Source organism: Arachis hypogaea, chromosome 20 (assembly GCF_003086295.3).
Source record: "Arachis hypogaea cultivar Tifrunner chromosome 20, arahy.Tifrunner.gnm2.J5K5, whole genome shotgun sequence".
NCBI classification, from domain to species: domain Eukaryota; kingdom Viridiplantae; phylum Streptophyta; class Magnoliopsida; order Fabales; family Fabaceae; genus Arachis; species Arachis hypogaea.
Genome location: NC_092055.1, coordinates 139,703,801 through 139,719,004, shown reverse-complemented (window position 1 = coordinate 139,719,004; position 15,204 = coordinate 139,703,801). Strand labels below are relative to the sequence as shown.

At 36.9% G+C, this 15,204-nt stretch overlaps 1 protein-coding gene across 1 annotated transcript; it reads left to right on the top strand.

The window, feature by feature from the left end:
• Window positions 1–8,686: 8,686 nt before the first annotated feature.
• LOC112784560 (18.5 kDa class I heat shock protein-like) lies at window positions 8,687–9,046 on the top strand. The gene has a single exon (XM_025827807.2). The coding sequence runs from the start codon at window positions 8,687–8,689 to the stop codon at window positions 9,044–9,046; it is 360 nt and encodes a 119-aa protein (XP_025683592.2).
• The last annotated feature ends 6,158 nt before the right edge of the window (window positions 9,047–15,204 follow it).

Below are 15,204 nucleotides of genomic sequence, written 5' to 3'. Positions count from 1 at the left end.
GGGTGATTGGGAGAAATTTTATAGGAAGAAAAAGCCGAGAGTAATGGCGTGATTAATATTTGTAAGTGTAAGTGGGGTCCTCATTGTAATAATTTTCGGTTTCACGGCATCAGTGATTTGCGTCTTGTATCGTTTCTTTAATTTTCTTACAGGTAGAGATAGTTTGAAACCGTTATGTTTTTGGCCTTAAGTTTGGGGAGTCCATGCCCCCCAAGTCAAAATGGTTGACCTTTACTCTCCACATGAATGATGTGATGTGAGGCAGGCTCATGCATCTTTTAATTTGTTTTTTGGTTGAATTTAACTTTTATGTTTAGTGTAAAACTTTGAGTTTAGGCTCCATTTGGTTAAGGTTTATGTTCATCAGAGACATGGATACGGTGGTACGTGTACACTGTTTGTTTGTTGAGACATAAAATTTTAAAAGACACGGTTACACATAGATGCACATAAAAGACATGTATTTAATGTATCTCTTTCAAGCTGTGACACTAAAACACAACTTATGAAACACATATTTTTTTAATTTTATCCCTAATTATTTTTTAAAATTTCAACCATTGTCCTTTATCTTTAACACTTGAGTTGTTTTAGTTTGGGGATAAAATAAACTTTTAAATTAAATACATGTGTCTTATGTATTATCACCAAACATATTATAAAATTTGTGTATCTTTGTGTTCATGTGTATTTGTGTCTTTGTGTCTATGTCTCTATTTTTTTGAGACAACAACCAAACACTGCCTTAATTACTTATTAAGAATTAGTAAATAATAAAAACGAGTGGGTATATATGAAGGTCACTTCTATTATAATTATATTTTGGTAGCCACTTATACAAAGATTTTTTTATATAATGATGAGAGTTTGATATTTTATTTTTAATTATTTTTTATATAAAAAAATATTTTATGCGAGTATTTTTCTTGGATTTTTTGTTAGTATAATAACTACCATCAATTAACCATTTAATAAGAAAAGTGGACATGTGTGCGTGGTAGAAGCGTAAAATTATTAATATTTTTAACTTCTAAGTAATGAGTCTAATTTATAGAAATGACTGTAATATTTTAATATTTTACTATAAGAATATAGTATGTAATTTACGATTTATTTTGTGAAGAATTCGACTTGTTTTTCATAACGACGGTGAAAAATATCTTTAAAAAATTCTGATATTTAAGTTAATAAAAATTTAAAATAAAATTAAATAAATTAAAATTAAAAAAATACGTAAATTTAATGAGGTATTTATAAAAGTAACTTCTGAACCTCTTCATTTATAATAGTGAATAGTTTTTTTTTTTTCAGTATATAGGAATTTATCCTACACCTAAGTAATGACTGAACTTTGAATAGTATCTAAAGTATTTGATATGGAAAAGTATAGGTTACCAACATATTATCTGCCAACTTCTGTCAACTCTTATTTATAATTGTGTTTCATGGAAGTGTGTTCGTGGATGTGTCTAATAATTAACATATTTTAAATACATATATAAAGAGACACATCCAGAAAATATATCTATAAAGACACTTCTATTAAACATAGCTAAAAAAAAGACATTTTTATTAGACACATCCACAAACACACTTCTATGAAACACAATTATAAATAAAAGTTGGCAGAAGTTGGCAGATATGCTATTGGTAACGTAGAGGAACCGATTTGATATTATCTTACTTGCTATGTAAATCAGGTCAAATATATGTTATAGTGTTTGTATCTCGAATAGATCGGATAGATGAACTTGTACATCTAACTCAACTAGTATGATTGAATCTGGTAAACTTCTATAAATTTTTGTGAAATTAAATTAGTAAATTTGGATCATAGCTTTAGCTTAAGGTCATGATATAAACAAATAGTATTCAACTTGAAACATTAAAAACCTTGTCGTTTGATTTGGAAAGTTGTTGGCATCTTCTTCTTCATGTTCTCAAAATGTGACGGTGAGCACGTTATCTTTAGTAGTGGGCTAGTGGCATTGACATTAGTAAAATTGTCATTAGGATTGGTTTCCATGTTCTTTTTTTAAAAGGCTTTTTTATTACAACAATAATTTTGCATTTGATTATACAATATAAAATATTAATAACAATTTATTGAACCTAATTGTTTTTATTTTATATGTAAAATCAATTATTTGTCTCTAATTTACCCTTTTTTCCCCTTTTTTTTCGTCATTATATATACACTCACATCATCACTACATGAGCAAAGGCCTTGCCACATAAATTTTACAACTTTGGTCATTGGGTTGGGCCCATCAGACCCGGATACCTTAATTTTATTTGAAACACAGGAAACAATATATTGGGCCCAGTGTTACTCAATCGGCCCATTGACAAGAGCATATCCAGCCTTAACCTAAGCGTAATTCCATAGACTATTGTGTTATAGACTTATAGTCTTGTCTCTTGTCCTTAGTCTTATTTGTTGTTGGTGTTTTTTTTTTTTCTGGGTTGTGATTTGTTGAATTGTTTTGAGGTTCTGTTTTGCCTCTCTACCCCTACAATCAATAAAAGTTATTTTCTTTGCTTTTCCTATTCTTTCACAATTTTATCATGGTATCAGAGCCTTGGTATCCTCCTTAAAGAGGATACATAAGCTATCATCTTTCGGTGAGAAATCACCCTACATCTTTTTCAACCTCCTCTCACAATGAATAATCAATCTTCCAATTCAGTTCAAGATCCAACCAATCTTTGTTAAAGGCATCCAAGTGAAAATCCTACCCCAGTTTTGGTTACCCCGGTTCTTTATCAGCAATTCCGTCTGCGCCTCCTTTCTTCCGACAATTTCGTCTGCATTCTGTTTCAGCAGTCATATCTGCATTTGTTTCAGCAGTTTAATCTGCATATGTTTTAGCAGTTTCATCTGCACTCTTATTGCGCTCCACGCGCCCTCTTTTTTTTTATCGCGCTCTATGCGCCATTTGAAGTTATTGCGTCATACGTACGCATTTTTTGAAGATCGCTGCTCAAGTACAGCATCTCCTTTTATATTTTTGCCGCCGGCAGCTCAAGCTCCGCTGCGCGCATTTTTTGAAGATCGCTGCTCAAGTACAGCATCTCCTTTTATATTTTTGCCGCCGGCAGCTCAAGCTCCGCTGCGCACATTTTTGAAGATTCGCTGCTCAAGTACAGCATCTCCTTTTATATTTTTGCCGTCGGCAGCTCAAGCTCCGCCGCACGCATCTTCCTCCGCGTCACTACGTCAGAGGCGTCTTCCTCAACAATTTCATTGGAACTTATCCAAGCTGTGGATTATTGACATCTTCCATCCACCAGCTTGCGGGGGCATATTAAACTACACTTCTATATTAGCCCATGACAACAATAAAGAAGTCTTGTGGCCCACAAATTCAGCCCAACAGAATACACAAATTAAATTATAATTTAGTCTTTATCTTATCTTATAGTTATCTTTATCTTTATCTCTATCTTATCTTTATTTTGCTTTTATCTTTCATAGGACAATGCTCTATATATATTTAGTTTTACCCTCATAGTTTACAATACACTTTAGTACAATTCAATCAATCAACAATCAATAAAAGTTATTTTCTTTGCTTTTCCTATTCTTTTCTTCGCATTCTTTTCTTTTCTTATTCTTTCACAATTTTATCATGGTATCAGAGCCATGGTATCCTCCTTGAGGAGGATATATAAGTTATCATCTCTTCGGTGAGAAATCACCATACTTCTTTTTCAACTTCCTCCCACAATAAATAATCATAGATTTAGTTACATGCATCCAAGTGAAAATTCTACCACAGTTTTGATTATCCTGATTCTTTACCAGCAATTCCGTCTGCGCCTTCTTCTAGCATTTCATCTGCAACTTCTTCCGAGAGTTTCGTCAGTATTCTGTTTCAGCAGTTCAATCTGCATCTGTTCTAGCAGTTCAATCTGCATCTGTTCTAGCAGTTCCATCTGCACTCTTATTGCGCTCTACGCGCCATTTGAAGACCACTCTTATTGCGCCATAGCGCCCTCTAAAGATCAATCTTGTTGCGTTTTACACGCTTATTTTTTTATTTTTTGAATAAGAAAATAAAAGATGAAAAAATTTTATTGATTATTGATTGATTGAATTGTACTGAGGTGTATTGTAAACTATGAGGGTAAAACTAAATATATATAGAGCATTGTCCTATAAAAGATAAAAGCAAATAAAGATAAGATAAGAACAATTAAAGATAAGATAAAGATAAGATAATAAAGACTAAAATTAAAATTGAATTTTTGTATTCTGTTGAGCTGAATTTGTGGGCCACGATACTTCTTTATTGTTGTCATGGGCTAAAGTAGAAGAGTAGTTTAATACGCCCCCGCAAGCTGGTGGATGGAAGATGTCAATAATCCACAGCTTGGATAAGTTCCGATGAAATTGTTGAGAAAAGCGCGTCTGACGTGGTGACACGGAGGAAGATGCGTGCGGCAGAGCTTGAACTGCCTACTGCAAAAATATAAAAGGAGATGCTGTGCTTGAGCAGCGATCTTCAAAAACTGCGTGCGGCGAAGCTTGAGCTGCCGGCCGGCGGCAAAAATATAAAAGGAGATACTGTGCTTGAGCAGCGATCTTTAAACAATTGCGTGCGGTGGAGCTTGAGCTGCCGACGACAAAAATACATAAAAGGAGATGCTGTGCTTGAGCAGCGATCTTTAAACAATTGCGTGCGGCGGAGCTTGAGCTGCCGACGGCAAAAATACATAAAAGGAGATGCTGTGCTTGAGGGAGAGAGAGCAAGCAGCGATCTTCATAAAAAAAAAGAATGAAAAAATAAAAGATAAAAAAATAAAAAATAAAAAAAATAAAAAAATAAAAAATAAAAAAATAAGCGTGTAAAACGCAACAAGATTGCTCTGATACCATGATAAAATTGTGAAAGAATAGGAAAAGCAAAGAAAAGAACTTTTATTGGTTGTTGATTGATTGAATTGTACTGAAGTGTGTTGTAAACTATGAGGGTAAAACTAAATATATATAGAGCATTGTCCTATGAAAGATAAAAGCAAATAAAGATAAGATAAGAACAATTAAAGATAAGATAAAGATAATATAATAAAGACTAAAATTAAAATTGAATTTTTGTATTCTGTTGGGCTGAATTTGTGGGTCACGATACTTCTTTATTGTTGTCATGGGTTAAAGTAGAAGAGTAGTTTAATACGCCCCCGCAAGCTGGTGGATGGAAGATGTCAATAATCCACAGCTTGGATAAGTTCCGATGAAATTGTTGAGAAAAGCGCGTCTGACGTGGTGACGCGGAGGAAGATGCATGCGGCAGAGCTTGAGCTGCCTACTGCAAAAATATAAAAGGAGATGCTGTGCTTGAGCAGCGATCTTCAAAAACTGCGTGCGGCGGAGCTTGAGCTGCCGGCGGCAAAAATATAAAAGGAGATGTTGTGCTTGAGCAGCGATCTTTAAACAATTGTGTGCGGCGGAGCTTGAGCTGCCGACGACAAAAATACATAAAAGAAGATGTTGTGCTTGAGCAGCGATCTTTAAACAATTGCGTGCGGCGGAGCTTGAGCTGCCGACGGCAAAAATACATAAAAGGAGATGCTGTGCTTGAGGGAGAGAGAGCAAGCAGCGATCTTCATAAAAAAAAGAATGAAAAAATAAAAAAAATAAAAAAATAAAAAAATAAAAAAATAAAAAATAAGCGTGTAAAACGCAACAAGATTGATCTTTAGAGGGCGCGTATGGCGCAATAAGAGTGGTCTTCAAATGGCGCGTAGAGCGCAATAAGAGTGCAGATGGAACTGCTAGAACAGATGCAGATTGAACTGCTAGAAAGATGCAGATTGAACTGCTGAAACAGAATACTGACGAAACTCCCGGAAGAAGTTGCAGATGAAATGCTAGAAGAAGGCGCAGACGGAATTGCTGGTAAAGAACCGGGATAATCAAAACTGTGGTATAATTTTCACTTGGATGCATGTAACTAAATCTATGATTATTTATTGTGGGAGGAAGTTGAAAAAGAAGCATGGTGATTTCTCACCGAAAAGATGATAACTTATATATCTTCCTCAAGGAGGATACCATGGCTCTGATACCATGATAAAATTGTGAAAGAATAGGAAAAGCAAAGAAAAGAACTTTTATTGATTGTTGATTGATTGAATTGTACTGAAGTGTGTTGTAAACTATGAGGGTAAAACTAAATATATATAGAGCATTGTCCTATGAAAGATAAAAGCAAATAAAGATAAGATAAGAACAATTAAAGATAAGATAAAGATAATATAATAAAGACTAAAATTAAAATTGAATTTTTGTATTCTGTTGGGCTGAATTTGTGGGCCACGATACTTCTTTATTGTTGTCATGGGCCACGATACTTCTTTAATATATATTAAACTACTCTTCTACTTTAGCCCATGACAACAATAAAGAAGTATCGTGGCCCACAAATTCAGCCCAATAGAATACAAAAATTCAATTTTAATTTTAGTCTTTATTATATTATCTTTATCTTATCTTTAATTGTTCTTATCTTATCTTTATTTGCTTTTATCTTTCATAGGACAATGCTCTATATATATTTAGTTTTACCCTCATAGTTTACAACACACTTCAGTACAATTCAATCAATCAACAATCAATAAAAGTTCTTTTCTTTGCTTTTCCTATTCTTTCACAATTTTATCATGGTATCAGAGCCATGGTATCCTCCTTGAGGAGGATATATAAGTTATCATCTCTTCGGTGAGAAATCACCATGCTTCTTTTTCAACTTCCTCCCACAATAAATAATCATAGATTTAGTTACATGCATCCAAGTGAAAATTCTACCACAGTTTTGATTATCTCGGTTCTTTACCAGCAATTCCGTCTGCGCCTTCTTCTAGCATTTCATCTGCAACTTCTTCCGGGAGTTTCGTCAGTATTCTGTTTCAGCAGTTCAATCTGCATCTTTCTAGCAGTTCAATCTGCATCTGTTCTAGCAGTTCCATCTGCACTCTTATTGCGCTCTACGCGCCATTTGAAGACCACTCTTATTGCGCCATACGCGCCCTCTAAAGATCAATCTTGTTGCGTTTTACACGCTTATTTTTTTATTTTTTATTTTTTATTTTTTTATTTTTTATTTTTTCATTCTTTTTTTTTATGAAGATCGCTGCTTGCTCTCTCTCCCTCAAGCACAGCATCTCCTTTTATGTATTTTTGCCGTCGGCAGCTCAAGCTCCGCCGCACGCAATTGTTTAAAGATCGCTGCTCAAGCACAGCATCTTCTTTTATGTATTTTTGTCGTCGGCAGCTCAAGCTCCGCCGCACACAATTGTTTAAAGATCGCTGCTCAAGCACAGCATCTCCTTTTATATTTTTGCCGCCGGCAGCTCAAGCTCTGCCGCACGCAGTTTTTGAAGATCGCTGCTCAAGCACAGCATCTCCTTTTATATTTTTGCAGTAGGCAGCTCAAGCTCTGCCGCATGCATCTTCCTCCGCGTCACCACGTCAGACGCGCTTTTCTCAACAATTTCATCGGAACTTATCCAAGCTGTGGATTATTGACATCTTCCATCCACCAGCTTGCGGGGGCGTATTAAACTACTCTTCTACTTTAGCCCATGACAACAATAAAGAAGTATCGTGACCCACAAATTCAGCCCAACAGAATACAAAAATTCAATTTTAATTTTAGTCTTTATTATCTTATCTTTATCTTATCTTTAATTGTTCTTATCTTATCTTTATTTGCTTTTATCTTTCATAGGACAATGCTCTATATATATTTAGTTTTACCCTCATAGTTTACAACACACTTCAGTACAATTCAATCAATCAACAATCAATAAAAGTTCTTTTCTTTGCTTTTCCTATTCTTTCACAATTTTATCATACCCAGTTTTGGGTTTGTCGAGAAGAGATGCATCGAGAAAAAGCTATCTACAAGACTACAAGTAGGGGTATGCATGGGTCGAGTGAAACCGAATTTGATGTGATACAGACCCGACCTGAAATATATAACGGACCTATTTGTTAGATCCTAAATCCGATGAAACTTATACACTTTCGGGCCATGATTATACCGGATGAAAACCGGGTCGTTAACATTATATTACCTTGATACCTTCTTGTAAGCTAGTATGTGAAAATATCCAAATTTCTAAGACTCCAACCATTATTTGACATGGTAAAATTCACTTAGAAAAATATAACAAGAACCAACTATTCTCTAAAATTAAAGCATAACCATAATCAATACTAATATTGTCTAATAACACCAAATATTTAAATCAATACAAATAACACAATATTATACATTAGTTTAAAGTCTTGTGCATTTTAAACATAAAACATTAACTTATAGTCTTATAATGAATAATAACACAAAATATTAAGGTTTACAATATTTAAATTCCACATAAGAATAACCATCATCCATCACTAATAACACAAAATATTAATTGTATATGATGACCGGGTCGAATTCGGGTGACCCGAACTATGACACGGACCCGACCCGAAATAATGACGGGGTCTATTTTGTGAGACTCTTATCCGACCCTAAGCACGATGAAATCATACCAAATTAGTTCCTATAGTGCTCGGAACCGGGCCGAATTTTCGGACCGAGCTGGGCCATGCACACCCAAGTACAAGAAATCCAAAAATAAGCTATCAACAAGGCTACAACCTGACCACATGGTCCAAAAATTAAAAAATATGATAATTATAACCACAAAAAGAAAACAAGTAAAAAAAGACGGGCATGTTTTTCTTTCAGATCTTCCCAGTCTCAAGAAGGACGAGGTCAAGGTGGAGGTCAACGATGGAAGGGTACTTCAGATAAGTGGTGATAGGCATGCCCATGACGAAGATCACGGCCACAAGAACAAGAAGATGATAAAGTGGCACCGCGTTGAGCAATGCGGCGGGAAGTTCCAGAGAAGGTTTAGGCTCCCGGAGAATGCTAAGGTTGAGCAGGTTAAAGCTCACATGGAGAATGGTGTGCTTGTTGTTACTGTCCCTAAACAAGAGCTCAAGAAACCAAACACCAAACTGCTTCAGATTCATGGAAATTGATTCCGTAAATTTTGGATATGAATTGCAATACAAGTCAATGTTCGAAGAAATAAATTGTACGTTACGGCGTGGGTTTTTTGTTTTTTTTTTTTTTTGTAAAATAAATAACGACTATTTTCCATGTATATTAAAATTAGTGATTAAAGTCAGTTATTAATATAAAATATATATTAAAAATAAATTAAATTATATATATATTTATATACAAATATATTAGTTATTAATTTTAATCTACGAATAATATTTTTTGAATAAACAATAGTGTATTCTCAACTATATATATATATATATATATATATATATATATATATATATATGGTTAAGTACTGAAATCGTCTCTAAGGTTTGGGGTGAAAATTAAAATCGTTCTCGATTTTTTTTATTATTAAAATCATCCTCAACGTTACAAAACGTTATAAAATCATTCTTTTCCACTTCAATTTTATTTATTTTTACTATATTACCCTTCATTATTAATAAAAATAATTAAAAATAATATTAAAAAATTAAAAACCCCACTTCCCCCACCCCCACCCCGGCCAACACCCCCCGTCCCCTCCCACCCCTCAACCCTCCCCCCTCCGCCCTCCCCCCTCCCTCACCCTTCCGTAACCCCCTCAGCCGACTGCCTCACCCCCCACCCCTCAACCCTCACCCCACCCCCCGTCCCCTCCCACCCCTCAACCCTCCCCCTCCCTCACCCTCCCGAAACCCCCTAAGCCGACTCCCCCACCCCCACCCCTCCCCCTCCTCCCTCCCGTAACTCCCTCAACCCTCACCCCCCACCCCTCAACCCTCACCCATCACCCCACTCCCAACTCCCTTCGCTCCCTCACCCTCCCGCAACCCCCTCACCCCACTCCCGTAACCCCCTCCCCGAGAACCCACCACCACCCCAACTCAGAAAATCATAACTCAGAAAATCAAAATAATCAAAACTCAGCAACAATAATCAACAAATTCAGCAACAACAATAATCAAAACTCAGCAATAAGCAATAATCAAAACTCAGCAACAATTCACAAAAAATTCAGAAATTCTACAACAAAAATCCAGTTCACAGAGGAAGAAGAAGAGTGGCGGATCACAGGCGGCAGGGCGGCGGTACAGCGGTGGCGGCGGTGCAGTGGTAGCGAGGACCCTTCCCCTTCCCCCTCTTCTTCCCGAAACCCCCTCCCCCCTCTTCTCCCTTCGCGTTCGCTTCCCCCTTTCCCCGAGGAGCAGATCGGCGGCGGCAGTGAAGAGCGGCGGCGGTAATGAAGACCGGTGGCGGTGGCGAGGAGAGAAGAAGAAGAAGAAGAAGAAGAAGAAGAAGGTGGTGGTGGTGCGGTCGGCAGGCCGGCAAGGCGGCGGGCGGCGGTCCTCTTCCCTCCCCCTCCCCCCTCCGCCCCCTTTTTCTCGCGCCCCCCACCCCTCTTTCTTTCTCTCCCCACCCCCTTCTCTACCCCCCCTCTCTGTATCTTTCCTTTCTTTTTATTTATTTTATATTTATTTTATTTTATAATTTTTTTAATGAGGGGTAGTTTGGTAATAAAAAAATAAAATTGGTAAAAAGGATGATTTTAAAGCGTTTTTGAACGTTGAGGATGATTTTAATAATGAAAAAAGGTCGGGGACGATTTTGATTTTTACCCAAGACGTTAGGGACAATTTCAGTACTTAACCCATATATATATATATATATATATATATGGTGAATGCTATGATACTTAAAACATAGTGTCTAACTTTCTAAAAAAAGTAAAGAAATATTATTTAATAAACTTTAAATATTTTACTTTTATTTTATATATTTTATTTTTTACTTATAAATTAGGCAATTTAGGCACCACAATAAAAGGCACCATAAAATTCATATATATATATATATATATATATATATATATATATATATATATATATATATATATATATATATATATATATATTACATTTTAGTGATGAGGGAATTGTGTGAACAAAGAACAATGTATATAAAATCGCATATTTTTTTTTTGGTGACTGAAATAAATTAAACAAAGAAAAACAAAACAAACAAAATAAGAAACTGCCTAAACAGAGGGACAGTCCCGTTCAAGACTATTCTTAAACTCCTCCCAAGGTGAAAGAAGCTCCACATGCGAAAGTTGTAACTTCATCGCCATCTTTGCCATAGTATCTGCCACCGTGTTTGCATCTCTCATAATCAAACGAAAGTCAACCCGCCAATTCCAATGCATGATATCTCTTATTTTGAGCACCAGTGGATCAATAAACCCAAAACCATCTTGAGTAACAAGATTAAATGCTTCCACACAATCCGTCTCACAAATAACATCTCGTTGACCCACATCCCAAGCTAAGAGATATCCTCTCCAAATAGCAAACAATTCTCCTTGAAGAATACTATTACTCTCAATCATTCCCAAACACCCCCTTTGCCAGCTCCCATTACAATCTCTAATAACACAAGCAAAACCAACACTATCACCCGAACCAAAATAACTAGCATCACAATTAATCTTAAAAGTACCAATAGATGGGGGATTCCAAAAACCATTTAGAGTAGAGGGAAGGGACATACGTTGTAATTCAAAAATATTCCTAAGCTCCTTTTCTGAAGTTAATGCCAGACAAATCACTTTTTCCGGAGGCCAAGTTTCATGGGGATTAAAGATGTCATTATTCCTTGCTCGCCATATCCACCAAAGTCCCGAAAAGAACTTGAACGGATGCTCTCCGCTATGATACAAGAACCAGTTCTTCAAATCCAAAGGATGACAAGAAATATCCAATCTATGCCAGACAAGCTGAGCTTTTGGACAATCCCGAATACAATGTAAAACCGATTCCTGGCTAGAAAGACATCTTGGACACCTATCCGATGATGACATCCCTCTTCTAAAGCGAAAACTTAGAGTAGGAAGAGCATCCTTAAGACACAACCAAGCCAAAAACTTATGCTTTTCCGGAACAAGTTGACGCCAAAGCCAAAGCCAATTCTCCCGCTCCTCCCAACCAAACAGCTGCTTACACAACCACAAGTAACCATTGCGTGAGTCATAGACTTTGGCAGCAGACCCACTCCAATACCAACCCACTTCCGGTCCTACTTGTTCATCTGGATTGTAAGAGAGAATATTATCTTTCAAATTTTGAGATAAAGGAGAATAAAGAGTATCCAAATGCCACCTACCAACCGACCAAATATCCTGTATCCGGAGATTCGAATCAGAAATGTGAACATAATCCATCTCATTAGATAACCGTCCTTCTCTCCTCCAGCTAGAAAACCAAAAATTTTGGTTCAAATCTCCAATACACCAAGCAAACCCATCCTTCAACACTTCCCAAGCCTTGCAAAGACACCTCCAAATGGGAGAGTCCTTGTTCTTAGGATAACTAAAACAGTCATATAGAGATGATCGATATTTGGCATCCAACAATTGGACCCATAGCTTGTTTGGCTGCTGGAAAAAAGTCCAAACTAGCTTCCCAAGAAGAGCAATATTTACACAATAAGGATCTCTAATCCCCAAACCTCCATATTTTTTTGGAGTAACCAGTACCTTCCAACTAACAAGATTCAATCCTCTTCCATCAACTTGTCCTTTCCAAAAAAAATTCCTCATCATAGACTCCAATTTACTAATGATTCCTTTGGGAAAAATAGAGACCTGCATCTGGAACGTGGGAATAGCAGCAGCAACAGAATTAACCAAGCAGAGCCTACCAGCCCGATTGAGTAAACTTCCTTTCCAGCTTGCTAGCCTACTCCGAATCTTATCCAGGACACCATTGAAAGCTGAACGAGTCACCCTAGAATGGCTAAGGGTAACTCCAAGATACTTGCCCAAGTCCTGGACAAATCTAATAGAGGATACCCCAGTAAAACCCTCTTTCCTTGTTGCAGAGACATTCTTGGAGCAAAGTGCTTTAGACTTCTCGACATTAATCTTCATCCCAGATGCTTTGCAAAAAGTCTCTAAAACCAACATCACATTTTGCACTTGTCTCTTTGTAGCTTTACAGAACAGAAGCAAGTCATCCGCAAACATTAAGTGGGATATTCTTGGTCCCCCTCTAGAAATAGCAACCAGCTCCCACAAGCCCAAATCAACCTGATGACTAATAAAGCATGCCAATCGCTCCATACACAACACAAAAAGATAGGGTGACATAGGGTCTCCTTGTCTAAGACCTCGGCTAGGAGTAAAGCCATTCAGACGACTCCCATTCCATAGAATAGATAAGGAAGAAGCAGTGACACAATTCATAATCAAATTAAGTGTAGGAATAGGAAAACCAAAGCTTTTAAGGGTATGAGCTAAAAACCTCCAGTCAACTCTGTCATAAGCTTTCTCCAGATCAATCTTAAAGGCCAGTGTGCCTTTCTTTGAGTTAGTCTTCTTCATAAAGTGGAGGACTTCTTGAGCAATAATGATGTTGTCAGGAGTTCCTCGTCCCGGAATAAATCCTCCTTGAAGCGGGCCAACAATCTCCGCAAGATGAGGACGAAGCCTATTAACAAGGACCTTCGTGATGATCTTGTAAACTACATTGCAGAGACTAATCGGCCTGAAATCTTTCATAAATACCGGTGATTCAACCTTTGGAATGAGAACCAGTAAAGTCTCCAACATTCTCGGATCAAGAGGAACACCAGAGAATGCCTGCTTAACCATCTTCCAAACATCAAGACCAATGATCTCCCAATATTCTTTGAAGAAGAAAGCTTGAAACCCATCAGGACCCGGAGCTTTAAAAGAGTTCATGTGAAAAACAGCTGCTTTGACTTCCTCCATAGTAACTGGTGCTGTAAGGTTATTGCAAGCTTCCTCATTCAGAGAAGGAAGAGGCACATCACCAAGGCAACCTAAATCAACATCATCCAAATGACAGAATAAGCTTTTATAGAAAGACTCTGCTTCTTGACTCAGAACTTCTGGATCAGTTTTCTACACTCCATCCTTGAGAAAAAGGCCATGAATCTTATTATGCTTCCTTCGCGCAAGAGTTTGAATATGAAAGAATCTTGTATTCCTATCCCCGAACCTTACCCACTGCTCTCTGGACTTTTGGAACCATAGGAGCTCTTCTTGCACTAGAGTATTATTATAATCATCAAGCAACTGTTGCTCTTTCTGACGCAAATAAATACTATCCACCACTTCCAAATGCTTTTGTAAATAATTAATCTGCCGCTCTAATTCACATTTCTTAACAAAAATATTACCAAATACCTTCGAGTTAAACTCTAGTGAATTCTTCTGTACTTCCGAAAGCTTGCCATGAATTCCTCTATTACTAGACCACCATGACTGGTTCACAATATCCCTATACCCAGGATGAGTAGCCCAAGCAGCAACAAATCGGAAAGGTCGATTCCCTTTAGGCTGAGGACGACCTTTACAACGCACCAGAATAGGGCAATGATAAGACTGAAGCCTATTTAAAACTTTTGCATAAGCCTCTGGAAAGATAGATAACCAACTACTATTTATACAGACTCGATCAAGCTTTTTTGCCACGTCAACATAATTTTTCACCCTCCTGTACCAAGAAAACCTCCTCCCAATAGACTTCAGATCAAACAAACCACTATCCCCTAATGAAGTAGCAAACATGTCGGCTCTTTGATGAGAAAATTGACAGCCCTTAGATTCATGAGAAAATTTGACTTCATTAAAATCACCAAGAACAATCCAAGGTCCTTGAAAAACCATGGATTGTGCAACAAGATAATCCCAAAGGAGAACCCTTTTATTAAATTGAGGACTGCCATAAATACCACTACACCTCCAAATTAAATTATCAAAGTGAACCTCAACAGTAACACCCTGATCAAAAGCATCAATGAACTTACAACAAACACCCTTCATAGAGGATAGAAACCAAATACCTCCCTTATGCCCCTCTGCTTTTACTATACCAACAGAGTGATACCCCAACCTTTCCCAAAATAATTTTAAATGCTGAAAAGGGGAGTGAGTTTCAACCACAATAAAGAAAACAGGTCTAAATTTCCTAACAAATTCCTTACAATGCACCCGAGCTAACTTATTAGAAGCACCCCTAATATTCCAAACAATCATATTTAAACTATCCATAAATAATAGGGACAGAATAAATAAGAACATAAACTCTAAACAGAATCACCAACCTCAATAGGTGATTTG